Here is a 16748-nt window from a genome sequence, read left to right on the forward strand (position 1 = left end):
TCTTTTCTCCTTCACATGATCATGTTTTGATTTAGAATGTGTTCGGAGAGGAGGGGTTATTCACAGATGGTCCATTGTCGATGTGTTTGTGAGAGAGCAAGAGCTGGGCAAGGAGGGGCTGAGAGAATCAATGCAACATGCGCAGCTTTACAGTGACACAAGATTTTACCCATTTTTAATCGTAAAAAAAATAGAAAATCAATATGTGGCTGTCAATGCTGATATTGTGGCAGGTCCTCACAAATAAATCAGTGTATGGGAAACACTGGTAATAATCCCACTACTGTAGAAAAACACAGTAACATTATACTACTGTGGTTAAGGGTGGCAGCTGTGTTTACCCTTTTGTAAAGAAAATGACTAATTTGAAGGTTATTTTGTAATACTTTCAAATAAAAACCCTCAAATTCATGGTGCAGATTAAATAATTTAAACAATTCTTCAAATTCTTCAAGATCACCTTGTTACTTCATGGTTCTGCAGGCTGTTACTTTTCATTGTTTTAATTTGTCTCAATGTTTATCGGGTTATGACAGACTGTTTGTGAAGTCATGAGCTGATTGGTTGAGCCAAAGAAATGCATCACTTGATCCCAAATTTGAATAACATCACTGAGTCAGTCTAGGCGCCAAAGTTCTTCACCGCAGCCGGTTTGGGACTTGACAGCTTTTTGGATTACGTTATCTTCTTTTTTACCTGAAAGGATTTTCTTTTTAAGAGTGATTGTGTTCTTGTCTGTTTTTGCTCTGTGTAAAGTTGTCAGATGGTATCATAGATGGATAATGAGGACTTTCTGATATCCTACAGCTTGCTAACTTTACCAGTTAACATTTGACTGCAGACTTCTCTGAAATTAAGGATGCAACAAACTTGGAACATTCATAAATGTGCACTGGAAGATATGGGAGACCAAAACTCCACAAAAGCTTGAAAGACATCTGTTCAACAGATATTTTTTGCAGTGTGGACAGTGCACTTCTTACAGCGTGGTGAGGAGTAACATTACCCTTCAGTCCAGAGCAGCAGCAGCAGGAATCACCAACATCAGCAGCTGATCAGTAAGAGTCTTCAACATTAAAACACTCGGTCCTGACTGACATCAGACATTACACCAAGCTAGTTTTTGTAGTTAAATTATTCACATCTATCTCTGGCTGCTCAGAGGTGTGTTAACATGTGTGCTAACATCATTGCATTAGCTAGTGGTCCGTTAACTAACAGAAATCCATAGTTAACCTGACTACATTGTGTTAAACTGAAACAGCTTCTTGTTACAAATCTAACTTGTCAACAGGCCTCAACGGTACAGATGTTAGCTTTGTATCTTCTGTGTTCATAGAGCATGTGAGAATACTATAACATGTGTTTAGCCTGTGTCACCCCCGGCTAACTCAGCACTGTTATACCAGTTCACTGTGAAAACAGCACCCTATTTTTTTTTTCATTTGTAACTTAATAATTAATTACTCTAATGTTAGGTCTGATCGAGATGGGAAAATGAGGTACAGAAGAATATAGTCTACCACCAAACTGTGTGAAATTACTGTGCTCTAAGATGTTAATGTTTTTAGTCTTGCGTTGAATCTTCCTCAATACAAGACTTCACTTCAGTTTAAATGAAGGGGTTTAGCCCTGAAGCTAGCGACAACTTCGGCCCAGTTATGCTTGTTATACTATGTGCCTGTTTTTAGACATTTTAATATTTATATTTTGTATTTATTTTGGCTTAACTGCAAGCACCTCAGCAGTCATCTGATGAGATCTGTTCTTATGTACTAACTCACACAAACAATGTTGTCTCTCTTGTGTAAGTGTGGGCTTAAGAAATTACATCAGTATTTTATTAGTTAATTCATTTATTTGAGGATTTATTTAACTTTATCTAACTATTTAAACAAGCTTTTTACATATTGGATTTTTAATGTTGTCTTTGTAACATTTGCTAATGTTTATTATATATATATATATATATATATATATATACACTTTGTTGACCTTGTGAGTTACAGAATGATTTTTGAGGACAGAAAGTTGAACGTGGTCCCTGCTACTTTTATGGCTAGAGGGGATGTAGTAAACGGTTCCGAAATTCTAAGAACTGGAAACTGAAAAGAAAACATTCTTATTTACTATGTTGAGTTGATGCCCATACAGTCCCAACACTTCCTGCCATTGCTGCTTCACATGAAAAGCTTCTCACTGGTATACCATTGTGTGGCTTTCATTATGAAGAATGTACAGGAAATGCAAAACTGACCAAATTGGTGCTATTGGTCAGTAAATATTGGTGTACACAGCAAAATGTTTTGTGCTGTTTTGTCAGCAGGTCATATTAATATATTGCAAAGCCACAGTGAGCTGGTAGACAAAGAGCAGCAGGCAACAGGCTCTTTTACTAGTTTGTGCGAACCAGTGCACATCTGATATGTCATTAAGGGTAAACAGCTTATTTTGTTCTGCTGTCCTGTCCAAGGGAAAACCCTTTGAATTGTGCATCACAGATTTAATTGCAGCAGTTCACTATTCAGCATGGGTATTTCTGCCATATGGAAGAAGATTAGATTTCTGTAAACATGGTATGCACAATCCCTGCGCAAAATGAAGATTAGTAAATCTGTTTGTTCCTGTTCAACAGTTAACAATAAACAATTGTCATTGAAAGAGTTGGTTCTGTACTCATTTATTGGAATTTTAAAGTGTAGTTTGAAAGTTTACACCATTTCATAAATAACTGTAATCTAACTTACTGCAAATTGTCTGGTGCTGTTTTCCAATACACAGTAGCATGAAATCACGGTATTTTATATTACAGTTATGTACAGCTACTGTAACTGTAGATACAATATCATCACAATACTGTTTCATTTTACAATTACAATATTGCTACTGTAAATATAAACACAGTAAACTTAATTTAATTTATTTTACAGTAATTTCACTGTGTTTATATTTACAATTACTAACTGGCAGCAATTGACAAGTGATTTACTGTAAAATATTACAATAAGTTACTTGTCAATTGCTGCCAATTAGTTACTGAAAAAATCATAAGTTTCTTACAATGTACTTACAGAAAAACTTAACTTACGTACTTACACAAGTTAATTCCACACTTCTCAAAAGGGCATTTGAATATACACCTATTGTGTAGTACAATCCAGTCCACAGTGCACATCATCCTCTTGTATTGTATGTGAGATCTCTCATTATATGTTAGCATGCAGTTTGATTCTGTGTAATTCTAAATATGTGTCTGCACAGACGTCATGAGAATAAATACCTGTATACAGTACCAGTCAAACATTTGGACACACATTGCCATTCACTTGAATGAGAAAGTGTGCCCAAAGTTTTGACTGGTACTGTATGTATTCTGTGTCTGTAAAATGAAAGAAGGGATCCTAATACAATTTGATTTACAATTGGGCCAAGCAGCAATATAACTACTATTTACAGCATAACATTATTCCACCACATATCAGGATATATACCCCAGTCGTGGGTAGATAGAATCCAGGCTGTGAAGGGTAAATGTAGAAAAGCCAACGTGTTAACAGGGAGGCTAATAAACTGCAAGTGCCCCACAATATTACCAAGGACTTACTGCCGAAATATCAGAAAGCAGTTAAGGAAGCAAAAAGCAGTTTATTAATCTGACCTCATTTTGAAGATCCATCCTAACTCCAGGGTGCTTTTCAATATTATTGACTTACTTGTTAACCTCCTTCTAGTCACTGTAATGAAGCCTCGCTTGATAAGTGTTTTCAAGTGTTTTAAATGTTTAATATTCTTCAGCGAAAAGTTGAACTGTCACTGTTAATAATTTGACTGTGATGAGCATTTTTCAAGTAATTTGTCCCATGTTGCTGGAAGATGCTGTGACTTGTATAAACCCTTTACCTGTCCCACTCCATATTACAAAATATTTAGCTTCTAAATGAATGAATAAATGCCTGTATTTTATCTATCATCTATAGCATTTTGCCCCTTAATTAATGGATTTTTAAAAACAAGTAAAGGGTTGATCTCAGTCATAAAACTTTTGCTCAGTTCTGCTCATCAGAAGTGAGGCGGGTTCAGTTTTCAATCCAATGCAGTACAGTATTCATGCATGATTGTACTTGAACATATCAAAAACAGTCAACAAAGTTTCAGTGTTACGCTGATGACACATTTATATCTTGATGTAAGAAATCCAAACCCTCACTGTCTAGCCATTCTCATAAATTGCCTGAATAGCATACAGTGTATAGTGTCAAAGGTTAATTACACAATCTTTCTTGGCCTAACTACTGACTGACACACTGTCTCCCAGTGTAAAGCCACTAATTTCACACTAATTTCAGTTTTCAGGAACAGGTTCAAATGTGCTGTTCAAACTTTGAACTTTTGAGAGAAGACTAGTTTCCCCTGCAAAGAAAAACGTTTGCATCCATCAGTAGAAACTGGAGAAAATAGTCATCTGTACTTTGATTTGTTCTTGTTTGGAACACAGCCAAAAATAGGATGTTGTCGGAATTCTTCTCACACACTTTTTGTCCCATATAATCAAATTTGCAGCCAGAGGTTGTGTGGCAGCTTCCACATTACTTATTCACAGTCTAAACGATGCAAATTGAGACCTAGATTTGAGACAACCTGTCTGAAAACAGTGAATCATTTCGAAATTTCTTGATGCCAATGTTATTCACTTGCAATAAATACATTTAACCTTACTTTTACACTGTATAAATGCCAACTTGCAGTATATTCTTTGACATAAATAAGGAATATAGGTTGTCCAGACTTAGAAATATGAATAAAGTAAATACAAGTAAAAATTCAGTTGTGGCAACAAACCAAGACAGTCTTTCAGTCCTCATAACATGAAATCTTTAGCTGTGCAAAGTAAGAAAGTTCTGTTAACGTGTGTTCAGTTGTGGAACCATTTCAGAACTTACAAAATGCTTGTGTTAACTAAATGTCCAACTATTTGTTCATTTGTTCAACTAACAAAAACAACTTGTGCAGAAACATTGTTAGCTTAAAAAGTTTAAAAGTTGGCTCAAAATTGGCATGATGCAAACCACTTCAGCCACGATCCTCTGACATCATGTCTGGATTTGGCTTTTAGCAGTAGCAAAAGCTGTGTTTAGGCTCTGCAGCTGGTTTTCTCAGCTTCTACATTTTTTCTGTGTAATGACAAACTCATGCGTACAATATCATCCCATACTATGCCTGCACTATATATGCATAGTTTTATTTTTTTTTATATTTCATTCTATGACTCCAGTTCCAACCTTTATACATAAATAACATCATATTGACATATGCAGCATGATGTCTCCTGAGGACACATTCAAGGATTCATGTGCGGTGCAAAGCAATCATATCTTTATAAGACTGTGAATGTAAACACTCTCTATCTGTCTGCCGAAAAGGTAGTTTGAATAGTTGGAGAAGGAAATGGATATTGAGTGAAAAAACAGAGATACAGAGCTTGCAGCTGTGCCCTGTAAGGTGGCAGATGCTGACTGTGGAAATCTTTTGTGTGTGATAACACACTGAAAAATGTACGTGAGACTTTGGATTGTTTGGGTACTTTGAAATGAAATGAGACACTGTTATATATATGTGTGTGTGTGTTTGTATATGTATAATAGGTGTGTATATATATGTATAATATTGATATATTTTAGATATTGTGTTATCTTTTCTGTGTGTTTATGTGTATGTTTTTGAGATACTCTTTGTACTGTATGTGACTGGAAACAGAGTCAGTATTGAATTTCAAAGAGGCGTACACCCTCCAGTGGGTGTATGCATGTGAAAGGCATGTTGATTAGAAAGCTTTAAGGGAAGACATGGCCTGCAGAAAACAGTCAGCCAGTCTTTGGAATTAACTTTATCTCAGTCTCCCTCAACCGTTGCAGCTACTTCAAAATAAGTAGTAGTAAGTAGTAATGGTATTAAAGTTAATTTTCTTAATACTTTTTACGAGTGTGTTTTAAAGTGTGTTACTTACAGGCATGGTCTGTCCACCATGCAAGCTGTTGATGGCGGCCTGTGCTTCTGCGTGGCTGGAGAATTTGACAAAGGCACAGCCTGTATAAAAAAAAGAGACAAAAAGAGGGGAGGGGCACAACATCAGGGAAATGGCCTTGAATATGGGGGGAAAACATCATTCATTACCATTGTTTTCATGTTATCTGGTTTGTAAATATATTCTGCCATTTGTGTGTTCAGCGCATAACTCTGAATAAATCAGTCTAATTGTAGTGAAGGCATTAGCTTTGTGGAACATCCTGTCCCTCGCCCATTTCTAATTCCACCCCCTCCACTTTGGAGCATGGAGCCAAGGCATTTACTATCCTGACTTGTTTGTGATTATTAATCTGTTTAATATTTACACATTGTGATTTGTGTGCAGTCACTCATGAAAGAGATTATGATGACAAAGGCATAGTATTATAATCTGCCTATCTAACCGAATCTTTGCTCACATATAATTTCAGATTTGGGGGTGGTGGGGGGGCTTCGCTCAGGGGGCATTCAAATCATCTTAAATCTGTTTTGTAGTTAGTGCTCAAAAGGAAAAATCAATGTCAGTCAGTGTTCTGGAGCCTCACTTCATTAATATTTCAAATGACATTAAAAGTGAGTCAAGTAGATCATAATAATGCACAATATGTGTTTTGGAGGCTTATATATCTTAACCACATGATTAAATAGTGTATCAGTGTGTAGGTACTTTAACATCAAGAGAAAGCTAGTGAACTGAAATACAGTGGAACTGAAATGTGGTAATTTTCCAAAAGCTATTAAATTAAACAGAAGCTATTTCTCTAAGCTTTATGGTCGTCATAGACTGCACAGGGTATTCTGTTATGTTCTATTCTTATCCTTGCCTTCAGGTAGCTCGTGTGTTAAGTCAAGAGATACCTAATTAACAAACTCATGGATTAATTCTGCCCCTTTTCATTAATCGAGCAGCACCAGTGTCTTAGAACCAGACAGGCTTTTCCTCAGTTCAATCTCTGGTTTCTTGAGAACTCCTGGTATCTATTTAAAACAGTAACACATGCTCATATACATTTATTCATTCTACATTCCCAAAAGAGTTGTGATGATTCATTTAAATTACAAACACTGATAGGTAGACTCAGGAGATGTTCTGTGTCTGGCAGCGACCCATTCACTTCTACATCTCGGGAGTCAGCTTTGCTTTCCAGACAAACAAATTAATAATTTCCTGACAGAATCAAAAAGATTGAACTGAGGGACATGCAGTGTGTGTACAATCAATGGAGGACAATTTCCACCTTTACCTAAGGCTTCCCATCCACATTCCATCCACACAATAAATAATAAGCAGTTGAAACTCTTGTGTGCAGAAATGTGGTGAGTAGTAAAGACCATGTGTTTTCTGTACTGTCAAATGTCCTCAAAGCTGTATAGATCTACAGAGGAAAACAGATAAGTCAAAGAAGCCTTTGATTCTGTCACAGCACTCTAGCACCCTTTTACTTCACTTGAACGCCCCTCCGGGTAGAGCCAGGAAAGGTCTTCATTTGTCCAACTGAAATGCGTCGGCCTACTGTGTGCCATTTGACTGTAACTCTGTCTTTGAAGGAACAAACGCATTTAACCTTTGTAGTTGAAATAATAAGGGGCAGTTTGTTCTCGCAAAAGCCTTTTGGTTTTGTAGGGCAAGATAACTTGCTGTTGGTTCCCTAACAAGGCTATCAGATATTGTGCCAGGATCCCAGTGACCCCAGCAGCTCTGCCCAACTATAAAGACATTCAAAACTGCAGGGCTTTGTATACACCATCATTGGCAAAGTCATGTCAAACACAATGTACTTAAATTTCTCAAAAAATCAGTGCTATAGCCTTGCTTTTCCTGACCGAAAAAAGGAAAAAAAAAGTTAAGGAACACAGAGCACAGCATCTCAAAAGAATTGGAAGTGCTACAGCCTCATAAATTATAGTGCACATTTGAGTTTTTGAATTTGATGGCTCAGAATGAGTTGGGGAAAAGGGAAAAAGAGAGATTGTATTGCTTTCAAGCGAGAGGATCTGCACTGCCTTTTGAATTCCTGGGGTAATAATATGTATGCATGAATTCCATCCTGCTGGATGGGTGACATTTATAACACAACTTAATTATAGACCTAAAAGCCATCTCTCTATTATTCCTGACAATTCGGGGCTCTATTCAACTCTGGCAGCAAGTGTTGCACTTTGAAAGTACTTTGAGGAGCAGCGCCATAGAGAGATGGATGTTAAACTTCTCGGCCTTTTTATTGGGTGAAGAGGGGTGCTGAAAAGCTTCTGAGTAGCATAAATTTACATCAACAGGGGACTAAGCCTCCATCATGGAACAGATAGCACTGTCAATTTCAAGGTCTGTCTCATTCAAATTACAGGAACCTCATCCCGAGCGAGGCGGCTGGCAAAATAATTTGCCGTAACATCCCGTAATGATTGCGTGGGACTGTTGCACAGTGATAGGACCAGATACCTATATATGAGACCTTTGTCTGGTGGTAGCATTCATAGTTAACACTCCTCTACAGTTTTCCATTTCATAGCAGCGAAACTTGGAGAAAGAGAATGATCAAGGCAGTGATAATAGAGACAAATACCAATACAGGAAATGTATGGCTTGTGAAAAGAGGAGAAAGAAAAAGAGTTGAGGTTTGGGGTGCAGGTGGGTGAAAAGGAGTGAAAGTGCGAATGAGGGAGAAAACTAGCTCCTGTCTTACACAGCAGCACCGGCCTTATTTCATTTCATGTGCTGTCAATCAGCTTGAGGCATCTGAGCGGACAGGAAGAGAGGGAGGGAGAGACAGCGAAAGAGGAAACAAACCAGGGAGAAAGAAAGGTAGTGGGCCACTGGGGCGGCGCAGAGCAATAGACCCGGGATTAACAGTGAGAGGAACAGATGTAGACACAGATAGGTGTGTGGTTCAGTATAGCCAGCCTTTCTCTTTGATATACTCACAAGGCGTGTGTATTATCAACCCCTCTCTCTCGCCTTTCCACACATCCTTTTCACACATTCAGACGCTTCATATAAGAGAATAAATCACAGTCATCTGAGAGAAAGGAAGGCAGAGGTTCCGGGCAATATCGCTGGCGTTATCGCTACAAATATGACTGTGAGACAGGGACCCATCAAAGGATGATGGGGGGGCCTCTCGCACTCCCAGAACAATCACACCTGCATCACCCATTTCACAGCTGTCTTTAATTTGACCATGCTCTACTAACTAGATAGCACATAAGCCACAGACATGAATGCGTAAGCTGTTCCTGAATGCAGGCAAATCTGCCACACAGTGAGTGACAGCAGCAAAACCCAGAGCCAGGCTGCTTTATTTAAAGTGGGACATTATCGTCCAATGGTGTCTCTGGGGAGGAATGACGGGAGTGTGGGAAACAAACATGATTACACCCCTCCACTTTTCAGATAACAGGAAGAGGAGGTGGAGGAGAGTGGTAAGCAGAAAGACGAGGTGTTTTGTGATGTATTTGTTGAGTACAAGCCCAGGGTGAGAGGAGCTGCCGTGATGAAGAGACGGCATAGGAGGTTAGGAGGTAGAGTGAGAACAAAAATTGAATGGAAATGCACAAAAGAGTGAGAAAAGGAAAGTGAGAGAAACGAGGTGTCTGAGCACGGTGACAATGAGGTATGAAAGAAATGCAAGCGAGACACATAAGATGCGGTAAAAAAACAGAATGGCTGAAGGGGAGGATGAGTTATTCAGGAGCAGAGTGGATCGCAGACGATGTCAGTGAGTTCACGGCGGGTGAAGCACGGCTCTTAAGATGTAAAGAGCAGAAAGAGAAAGAGAGACGGCACACGTACAGACAGACAGATGGAGGAAGAGGGACAGACAAGGGAAAACGAGTGGGAGGTGTGTGGGCTCTGACCCTTACTGGCCCCATCAGGCCCTCGCAGGACGGTGCACTCCTCGATCTGGCCGAAGGTCTCGAACAGCCGCCGGACGTCGTCCTCGCTCTGCTGCTTGCCGAGCATTCCCACAAACAGCTTCCTGTCTTCTGGATAGGAAGAGAGGAAGGGGGAGGGAAGGAGGGAGGGTGGAAGAGAGGAGAGAACAGACAAATGCTACAGCTGATGGCACCGTTCCGCTGAGCTGAGAGGAACTTGTACAACTCAAACCACCCACCCTTTTATCAGCAGTCTGCTGTGTTGAGCCTATGCTGTTTCTGTTGCTGCTGCTGCTGTTGTTGTTATTGTTGTTGCTGATCTTACTGTTGTGTGGTGTGCCACCCCACCCTGGTATGAGGGAGATATATTCCTGTTGCCAGTAAGATACTCAAGTCTGCCACAGTGATGTTTGATACAGACGATGTTTGGAGCGCTGTGGGTTTCAGGTAAATGTAGAAAGAGAGCGGGGATATTTTGCTCTGGTAGATGTACTGTTAGATCATCTGGATGCTTAAGTCACTGAGAGAACATGGAACAAGAACATGGTATTACGTTTTCTTGTCACCAAAGGTGTTATAATAAGCAAGAGTTAACTTTGTGTCAAAGGTGCTACCTGCTGGGCAATGAATTATATCCACAGGGGTTTTAAGGGTCTTCACATATTTTCGACGCATGATAAGCTTGAGAAAAGTGCCTCATTAAAGTCTATGTTTATATATACATATACATATATATATATATATATATATATATATATACATACCATGTTCAGCTTTCTGCTTACTGCTTAAGTTTTAGGGCACTCACATGTCTTCTGAAAACTTAGTCACGGAACAAATATAATGAGTCAATTAGACTTAAAAAACGAATATTCTGTGCATTGCGCAATGTTGGCTGAGCAGAAATAATGAATGAAGCTCTTCTGTGTAATGTTTTTTGTGGATAATTATGAGCCAAAGGTTTGTAGATTTGTCATTTTTCAACTCCAACAATCGCATCATATACAAATTAGAATTAAGCAAGATTCACACAGTGCAATTCAGAGAAAGAATTTGTCTCCCTACAATTTTGTGCACACAATGCATTATTCTTTATAGGCTATATACATGTAAAAAGGTAAATGAGATTTTTTTTCTGCCTTACAGCACAACACAACCACAATAACCAAGATCGCAACCTATTTCTTTCTCAGCCCAGTGATGGATCAGGGTTTTAGCATAAAGCATTGCAAAACATTTCAACTATGAAAGCTACAAGGTCTGGTTCTCATGTCTCAAAATGAAAGAATAGCAAAGCACTACAGTGGGTAGTTTATATTGTGATACATGATCTCCTGACTAAATTTTTGTTAAATCTCTTAAATTGCCCAGCTTACTTCCCACTATTATGAATAAATTATTTTTATTTTTTGTGTTAAGATAAGACAAATATAGCTAAAAACATCAGGAGGAGTGAAATAATTGCATGGAAGCGTGGGGTGTGTGCCAGAAAGTTGTGACAACTTCTACCAGTGCCGATCCACTTCATACTGGCCATGTGATGGAGACTAATTCTATCCAATAACTCACAGTGAGATATGTGACTTATGTGACTGTGTCTTAAAACAAATGCGTATGAATCATGAAAATGTCAAGGCTGTATTCCAGACTAAATTACAGTCTTGTAAACTAGATAAAGTTTAAATGACAAGGAAAAGTTATAAAGCCAGGAATATTATACAATCTAAATGTGTGCTGAATCTGGTGTGATTCAACATCTAGGTTGATGTTGAGCACTGACTTTTCCCAATTTCCCAACCAATGCTGAACAAGTAAAATTTGCAGAGTTCCTCCTCATTAAATTTGAAGGGCAGCTCCACCTACACCAATATCTTGACTGCTACTGCATGACATAGTTTCCACATGTGCTCCAGAGGGGGGCACTCTGGCTCAGACGTATGGACTCTATACCACTAAATTTCGGCCAGTCAGACAGCTGGATTTTTCTAATTAATCTTCCCAGTGCCCTGGCATTAGACAGAGCATTCATCTTCTTTACATCTTTTACATTATGCATCCCCTATTCCGTTCTGTTGTGGAATGAAATGGCTACTAGCAAGAACCCATCGCCAGAACTGATGGAAAGTGGCAGGAAGAGGAAGAGGAGTTTATTGGAAATGACACTGTTGATCTTCAGTGTGAGTCATTTGACTAGTAGGGAGCGGGCGAGGAGTGGGGAGGAGCGGAGGGCGAGAGCATCACCTGGGCCTCGACAGATGTGACGCCTCCTGTACCTGCCAGGCCCCATTAGATGCAGCTGTTCTAAAAATAAAACACCAGGGCTTCCTTTTTGCAGCGGGGAAATCGGATCCTGTTCCATTTCTGTAAAGTTCAAATGAGACACGTGCCTGCTACCCGCTTGGCCACACAAATGAGCACCTGCATAATCAATAAGGCCACGGTGCCTGGTCTCTACTGCTGGTGCTGTAGCTGTGGTGTCAGTCCATGTTCCTGTAGTCACGCCTCACACAGCAGGATTTTTCAAACTCACCAGCTGAGCCTGGTACAACTGCTCATTAATGTTTCTCCTCTCTTGGAGCTTCAGGGTTGGAAGTGAGGGAGAACCCTGAGCAGATCACCGCGGAGACAACCACTTATACTGTCGACTAGGATTCAGTTAAGACTGACAGGAGGACAGACATCTAGCTGGTTATTGGGCATCAGCGGAGGAGCTGTGTAGTTGTAAAGTCAGCCCTGAACAGGTGCTATTGAGAAATGAGCTTGCCCCTGCACATGGCAGCAAAGGTGAAACATGAAGCAAGGCCACAGTCTGTCCAGAGCACACGTGACTTTGCCATGACTGTCCCTCCATCATTCAGATTTTCACTGAGTTGTCACTGTTACAACTTAAATGGACAGAGTGCAGTTTTACAGGCCTCCTGCAGTGTGTTAATGTTTTGGGACAAAAGTCTCATCTTGGTCCTGGCCCGAGGAGATCTAATGGCGGCTTTACAAGGCTAATTAACAAGCCATGAGCGAGGTAATGAACTTTCCAAATGTGCTGGCGAACGCAAAAATAAATTACACCCCAGTGAAGGCATTAAAGGAAGTGTGAGTGTACTTCGGAGTCTTCCTTTGGGAGAGCCACAGTGAGAAAATGAATTTGGAGCTGCTATCTTTTCATTGCCTGACCTAAGAGTGTCTCAGTCGGCCCACTGCATGCCCTGGCCAGAGTATGGATTGCTATTAATTAGTCCACTTTACACCTGTCTCCAAAGCAGCTCTTATTGGATTTTGCAAGTTCCCGCTCATCTCTTATGGCCACTTGCAAGCTTTAAATTGGCATTTTATGAATATGAATAAATATCTAGTAATGCAGCCTCCGCACAAGGAGATGACTCCAAAAAGTAATCCATTAAAAGTGAGGAAAGGAAGAAAAAAAGCATACTCCTCTCAAGTACTGTCATGTATTTGCATTAAGAGGGGTGAAGACCTTCCTATGGAACTGAGTGAGGATATAGAAGTATGACAAAACTCACTGAGCTAACTGTTTGACCTCTTTGTACTTATCTCTCATTGAGAGGGGCTCATCTTATCCCTTTAACAGGGCTGAGCCATAGAGCTAGAGAACATTTGAGCTCTACAGCACTTCTCTGCTCTACACTGAAGAGACCTTTGTAATCTGCACTTTAAAACCTTGCCACTACTTTAAAATAATAGTATGTGCACATATGGTACAGTTAGATTTCTATTTTGTATCACTGCATCCTCAAACACCATTAATTAACGCATGAACCTCTGGAACATTTATGCTGTTTACTTAAAAAAGTAATTAGCAGATCCAAAGATACATGTGCTATGTTAAGTTTTATTTCAGGCCTCAGCCAGTGCATGCTCACTCTCTCACACACACTGTCATCCACACGTCTTATTTTGTTTCTACCAAGTGCCTCATCTCCCGACTGAAGGTGGAAGCAATTGAGTGGAAAATGGCTCCATGTCAGTCTGCAGCCATGTCCAAACTGAGGTGGCATGTGGACAGCCCCATTTTATGAATGCAAATAAAAAAGGAGATCAAAAAAGTTATCAAAACACTACTGACATCTGACAATTGCTTGTCTCAGGAAGCCTTTTCATTTCAGCCCCGGTATATTAAAAATTAATGGATTTTGCACAGACGCCATATGCTGTCAAGATTGATGCTTCTCTCTCTGGAATAAAGTGCTACTTGTGTTGTAGGCTGCAGTACTGTATATGCATATAGATTGTGCTTTTCTGTTGCTCTCCTCTTCCTCTGTCTCTCTATTGCTCTCTCTGAATCTTTCTCTTTACCCTTTATTGTCATCCCTCACCCTGCTCTTTTTCTCCAGGCAAAGAATCAGTTGCTGTGAAGTCTACTTTTCAAAAGTTTCTGCTTTTGTTTGCCAATAATGGGAATATTCTCTTTAAAGAATTACTTTTCTGCTCCGGTGTCGTGGTAAATATTTCTCTTTTTTTTCATGATTCTATCACTTATTGCCTGCTGGCGATAGTCAGGGAAGCTTGGTAGTAGTAAGTGTTCAGAAAGCATGGACAGCTGCATCCAACGATAAAAGATGCCTGCTAGGCCACTGGGTGCATTTCAAATGCAGAGTAATGTTCCAGGCAGCACAACAGAGAAGTTGTGCTTCTTATGGACTCATTAGAAAAGCCTGATGCTGGTATGCTGCTGCCTGGGAGGCCCGCCACCAGACACGCTCACACATGTAGGCGTACAGACCGGGTGCATAAAATGTTGGAAACTGCTCTTTAATATTGAGTTGGGCTTTGTTTTTCATCATCTCCTGTATGCCCCAATTGTGTGAAGGCTACAGGAGTCCATTTGGAATCAAAGGTACCATTTGCTTTCAGTAGGCTTTTTTAAATAATGGGCATTTTAAGTTTACATAATGTTGACCTTTTTTTTATATTCTTGGAATAGTGATTTTATTTCAGTGTATTTGACGTTCTTTATTTTTTATACAGTGTCTTTTTTAATTGTTTGAATCCAGAGTTACTTATGCTCTGGCTGCAACACTTTCATTTCCATTTGCCAATTAAAACTTTTCTCTTTCTTCTTTTTTATATTTATATATATGTATTTTATCATCAGGAAATTAATTCTGCAAAGTTTGGAGCATTTTTTGTCAAAAGAAAACATTAGTAAATAATCAGTTAGTCACTTGCCAGAGAAATTATCACTGGCAGTCGATGATCTTTTGATATTTTGTAGGCTTAACAAGTTATAAATAAATAAAACTAAATAATAAATGGGTTGATTATGGAGAAAAAATAAATGTAGTTGTATTCCCATGAAGAAATAAACTGTAGAAAATTAAGAAGGGTAGATAGCACTGTATCGAGAAAAGTAATGCAAAAAATCCAGCGAACAAGCAAAACACATACGGAATACATTCCTACATATCAACAAATAGAATTTAATCTTAGGGATCAATAAATTGTTACATTCAAATTGCAGCTTACACATATGCTACATTATATGAAAAATTAGTATGAGACATCATACAACAAAAGTCACAGGATCCCATTTTTGATTATAAAACATGCTAGATCAAGCATTTGATTTCTTGTTATCTGAGAGTTATGGGACTTAACAAGAGTTGCAAAGATTGATTGCAAGAGCATATCTTGCAATATCATATGGTGGTGCTGGCGAATGAGTGAGGGACAATTAGGCCCACTTGCTTGCCAATGAGTGAAAATGATGACTGAAAGGTTTCCATTGAAGACATATGGAAACACTTTAAAAAAAAAACCCAATGCTGATGTTTAAAAAACATCTTTCTGACAAGGGAATTGGCCCAGAGAGAACAGACGATTACACAGACTGTTGATGGTTTCGATGAGTAATTTTCACTTGTCACTTAACATCATTTGTGCCTATATTAACAAAATGTATGGACAATGGGATAAAGGTTCTGGGTAGCAGTTTGATACCCAGGAAAGTAGTTTGAACTACCAGCAGGGTAGCAGGATCCCATTGCAGTTTTAGTTAGTACACCAATGAGATTGCCACACTTGCTGGGTTTCCAACCATTCTTAAGTTGTTTCATTGTTGTAGACTTACTCATGTTACAAATATTATCTGTTGGCAATAATGGCCACTTTTTAGCTATAATTTCTCTAGAGGTAGCATATGAGCTTGTTAGCTGGGAGTAGCAGCCCAAAAATGCAAAAAGCTACAGACTGGGATGTTGATTTTCACTAGGATCCAGTACAAGCAAACCTTTTACATTGCAAGGAATCATTAGATTTAATATTAATAATCACAAATATTGCTTGATGGAGATTCAAGTACAGTATTTATATTGACTAGGCTACCAAAAAATGACAGTTATGCACTCATTTAGCTACTTAGACTGTAGTTTTCCTGTTGTAGTACAGTAATGGTGCATTGTTTTTTTCCCAACTGATGTTATGTTAGAATGCAAAAATGCCCAAATGTGATGTATAATTCAGTGTCAGTATGCTCCATTCAAGTATAGTGTCGAAGTCAATGTAGAAAATGTAATGTATGAAGTTAATTGTGCAACAACCTGCATAAAGTATAGTATTTGTTCAGCCACATTCCTCAACCCCCACAAGCCTTCCTTTTGCCTTTACACACATTTAACTACTTAATAAGCCCCATTCTACTTCTATCTCCTGTATAGTTCCTACCAAGCTACAATGGAAATGATGTGCAACCACACACTAAACCTCTCTGCCGCTGGTCCCAATCTGATGTATGCAAGTGGATTATCCAGTATAGTGAGGTGGTAAATGGAATAATCAGAGGAGAACAAACATTCAAA

The 16748-nt window shown here is 39.1% G+C and overlaps 1 protein-coding gene and 1 long non-coding RNA gene across 2 annotated transcripts in view; one reads left to right on the plus strand and one right to left on the minus strand.

Annotated features, from left to right (window-relative positions):
• LOC122968194 overlaps positions 1-16748 on the plus strand; it is a 117402-nt gene that overhangs the window by 95668 nt on the left and 4986 nt on the right. The gene's annotated exons all lie outside the window — the stretch shown is intronic.
• Positions 1-16748, minus strand: part of celf6 (CUGBP Elav-like family member 6) — a 145584-nt gene that overhangs the window by 30312 nt on the left and 98524 nt on the right. Inside the window, exons 4-5 of the mRNA XM_044333128.1 lie at positions 9919-10044; positions 6005-6084 (exon numbers count right to left, since the gene is read on the minus strand). Coding sequence (XP_044189063.1) covers positions 6005-6084; positions 9919-10044 — 206 coding nt within the window. The remainder of the gene's footprint in view (positions 1-6004; positions 6085-9918; positions 10045-16748) is intronic.

Source organism: Thunnus albacares, chromosome 1, assembly GCF_914725855.1.
Source record: "Thunnus albacares chromosome 1, fThuAlb1.1, whole genome shotgun sequence".
Lineage (NCBI taxonomy): Eukaryota > Metazoa > Chordata > Actinopteri > Scombriformes > Scombridae > Thunnus > Thunnus albacares.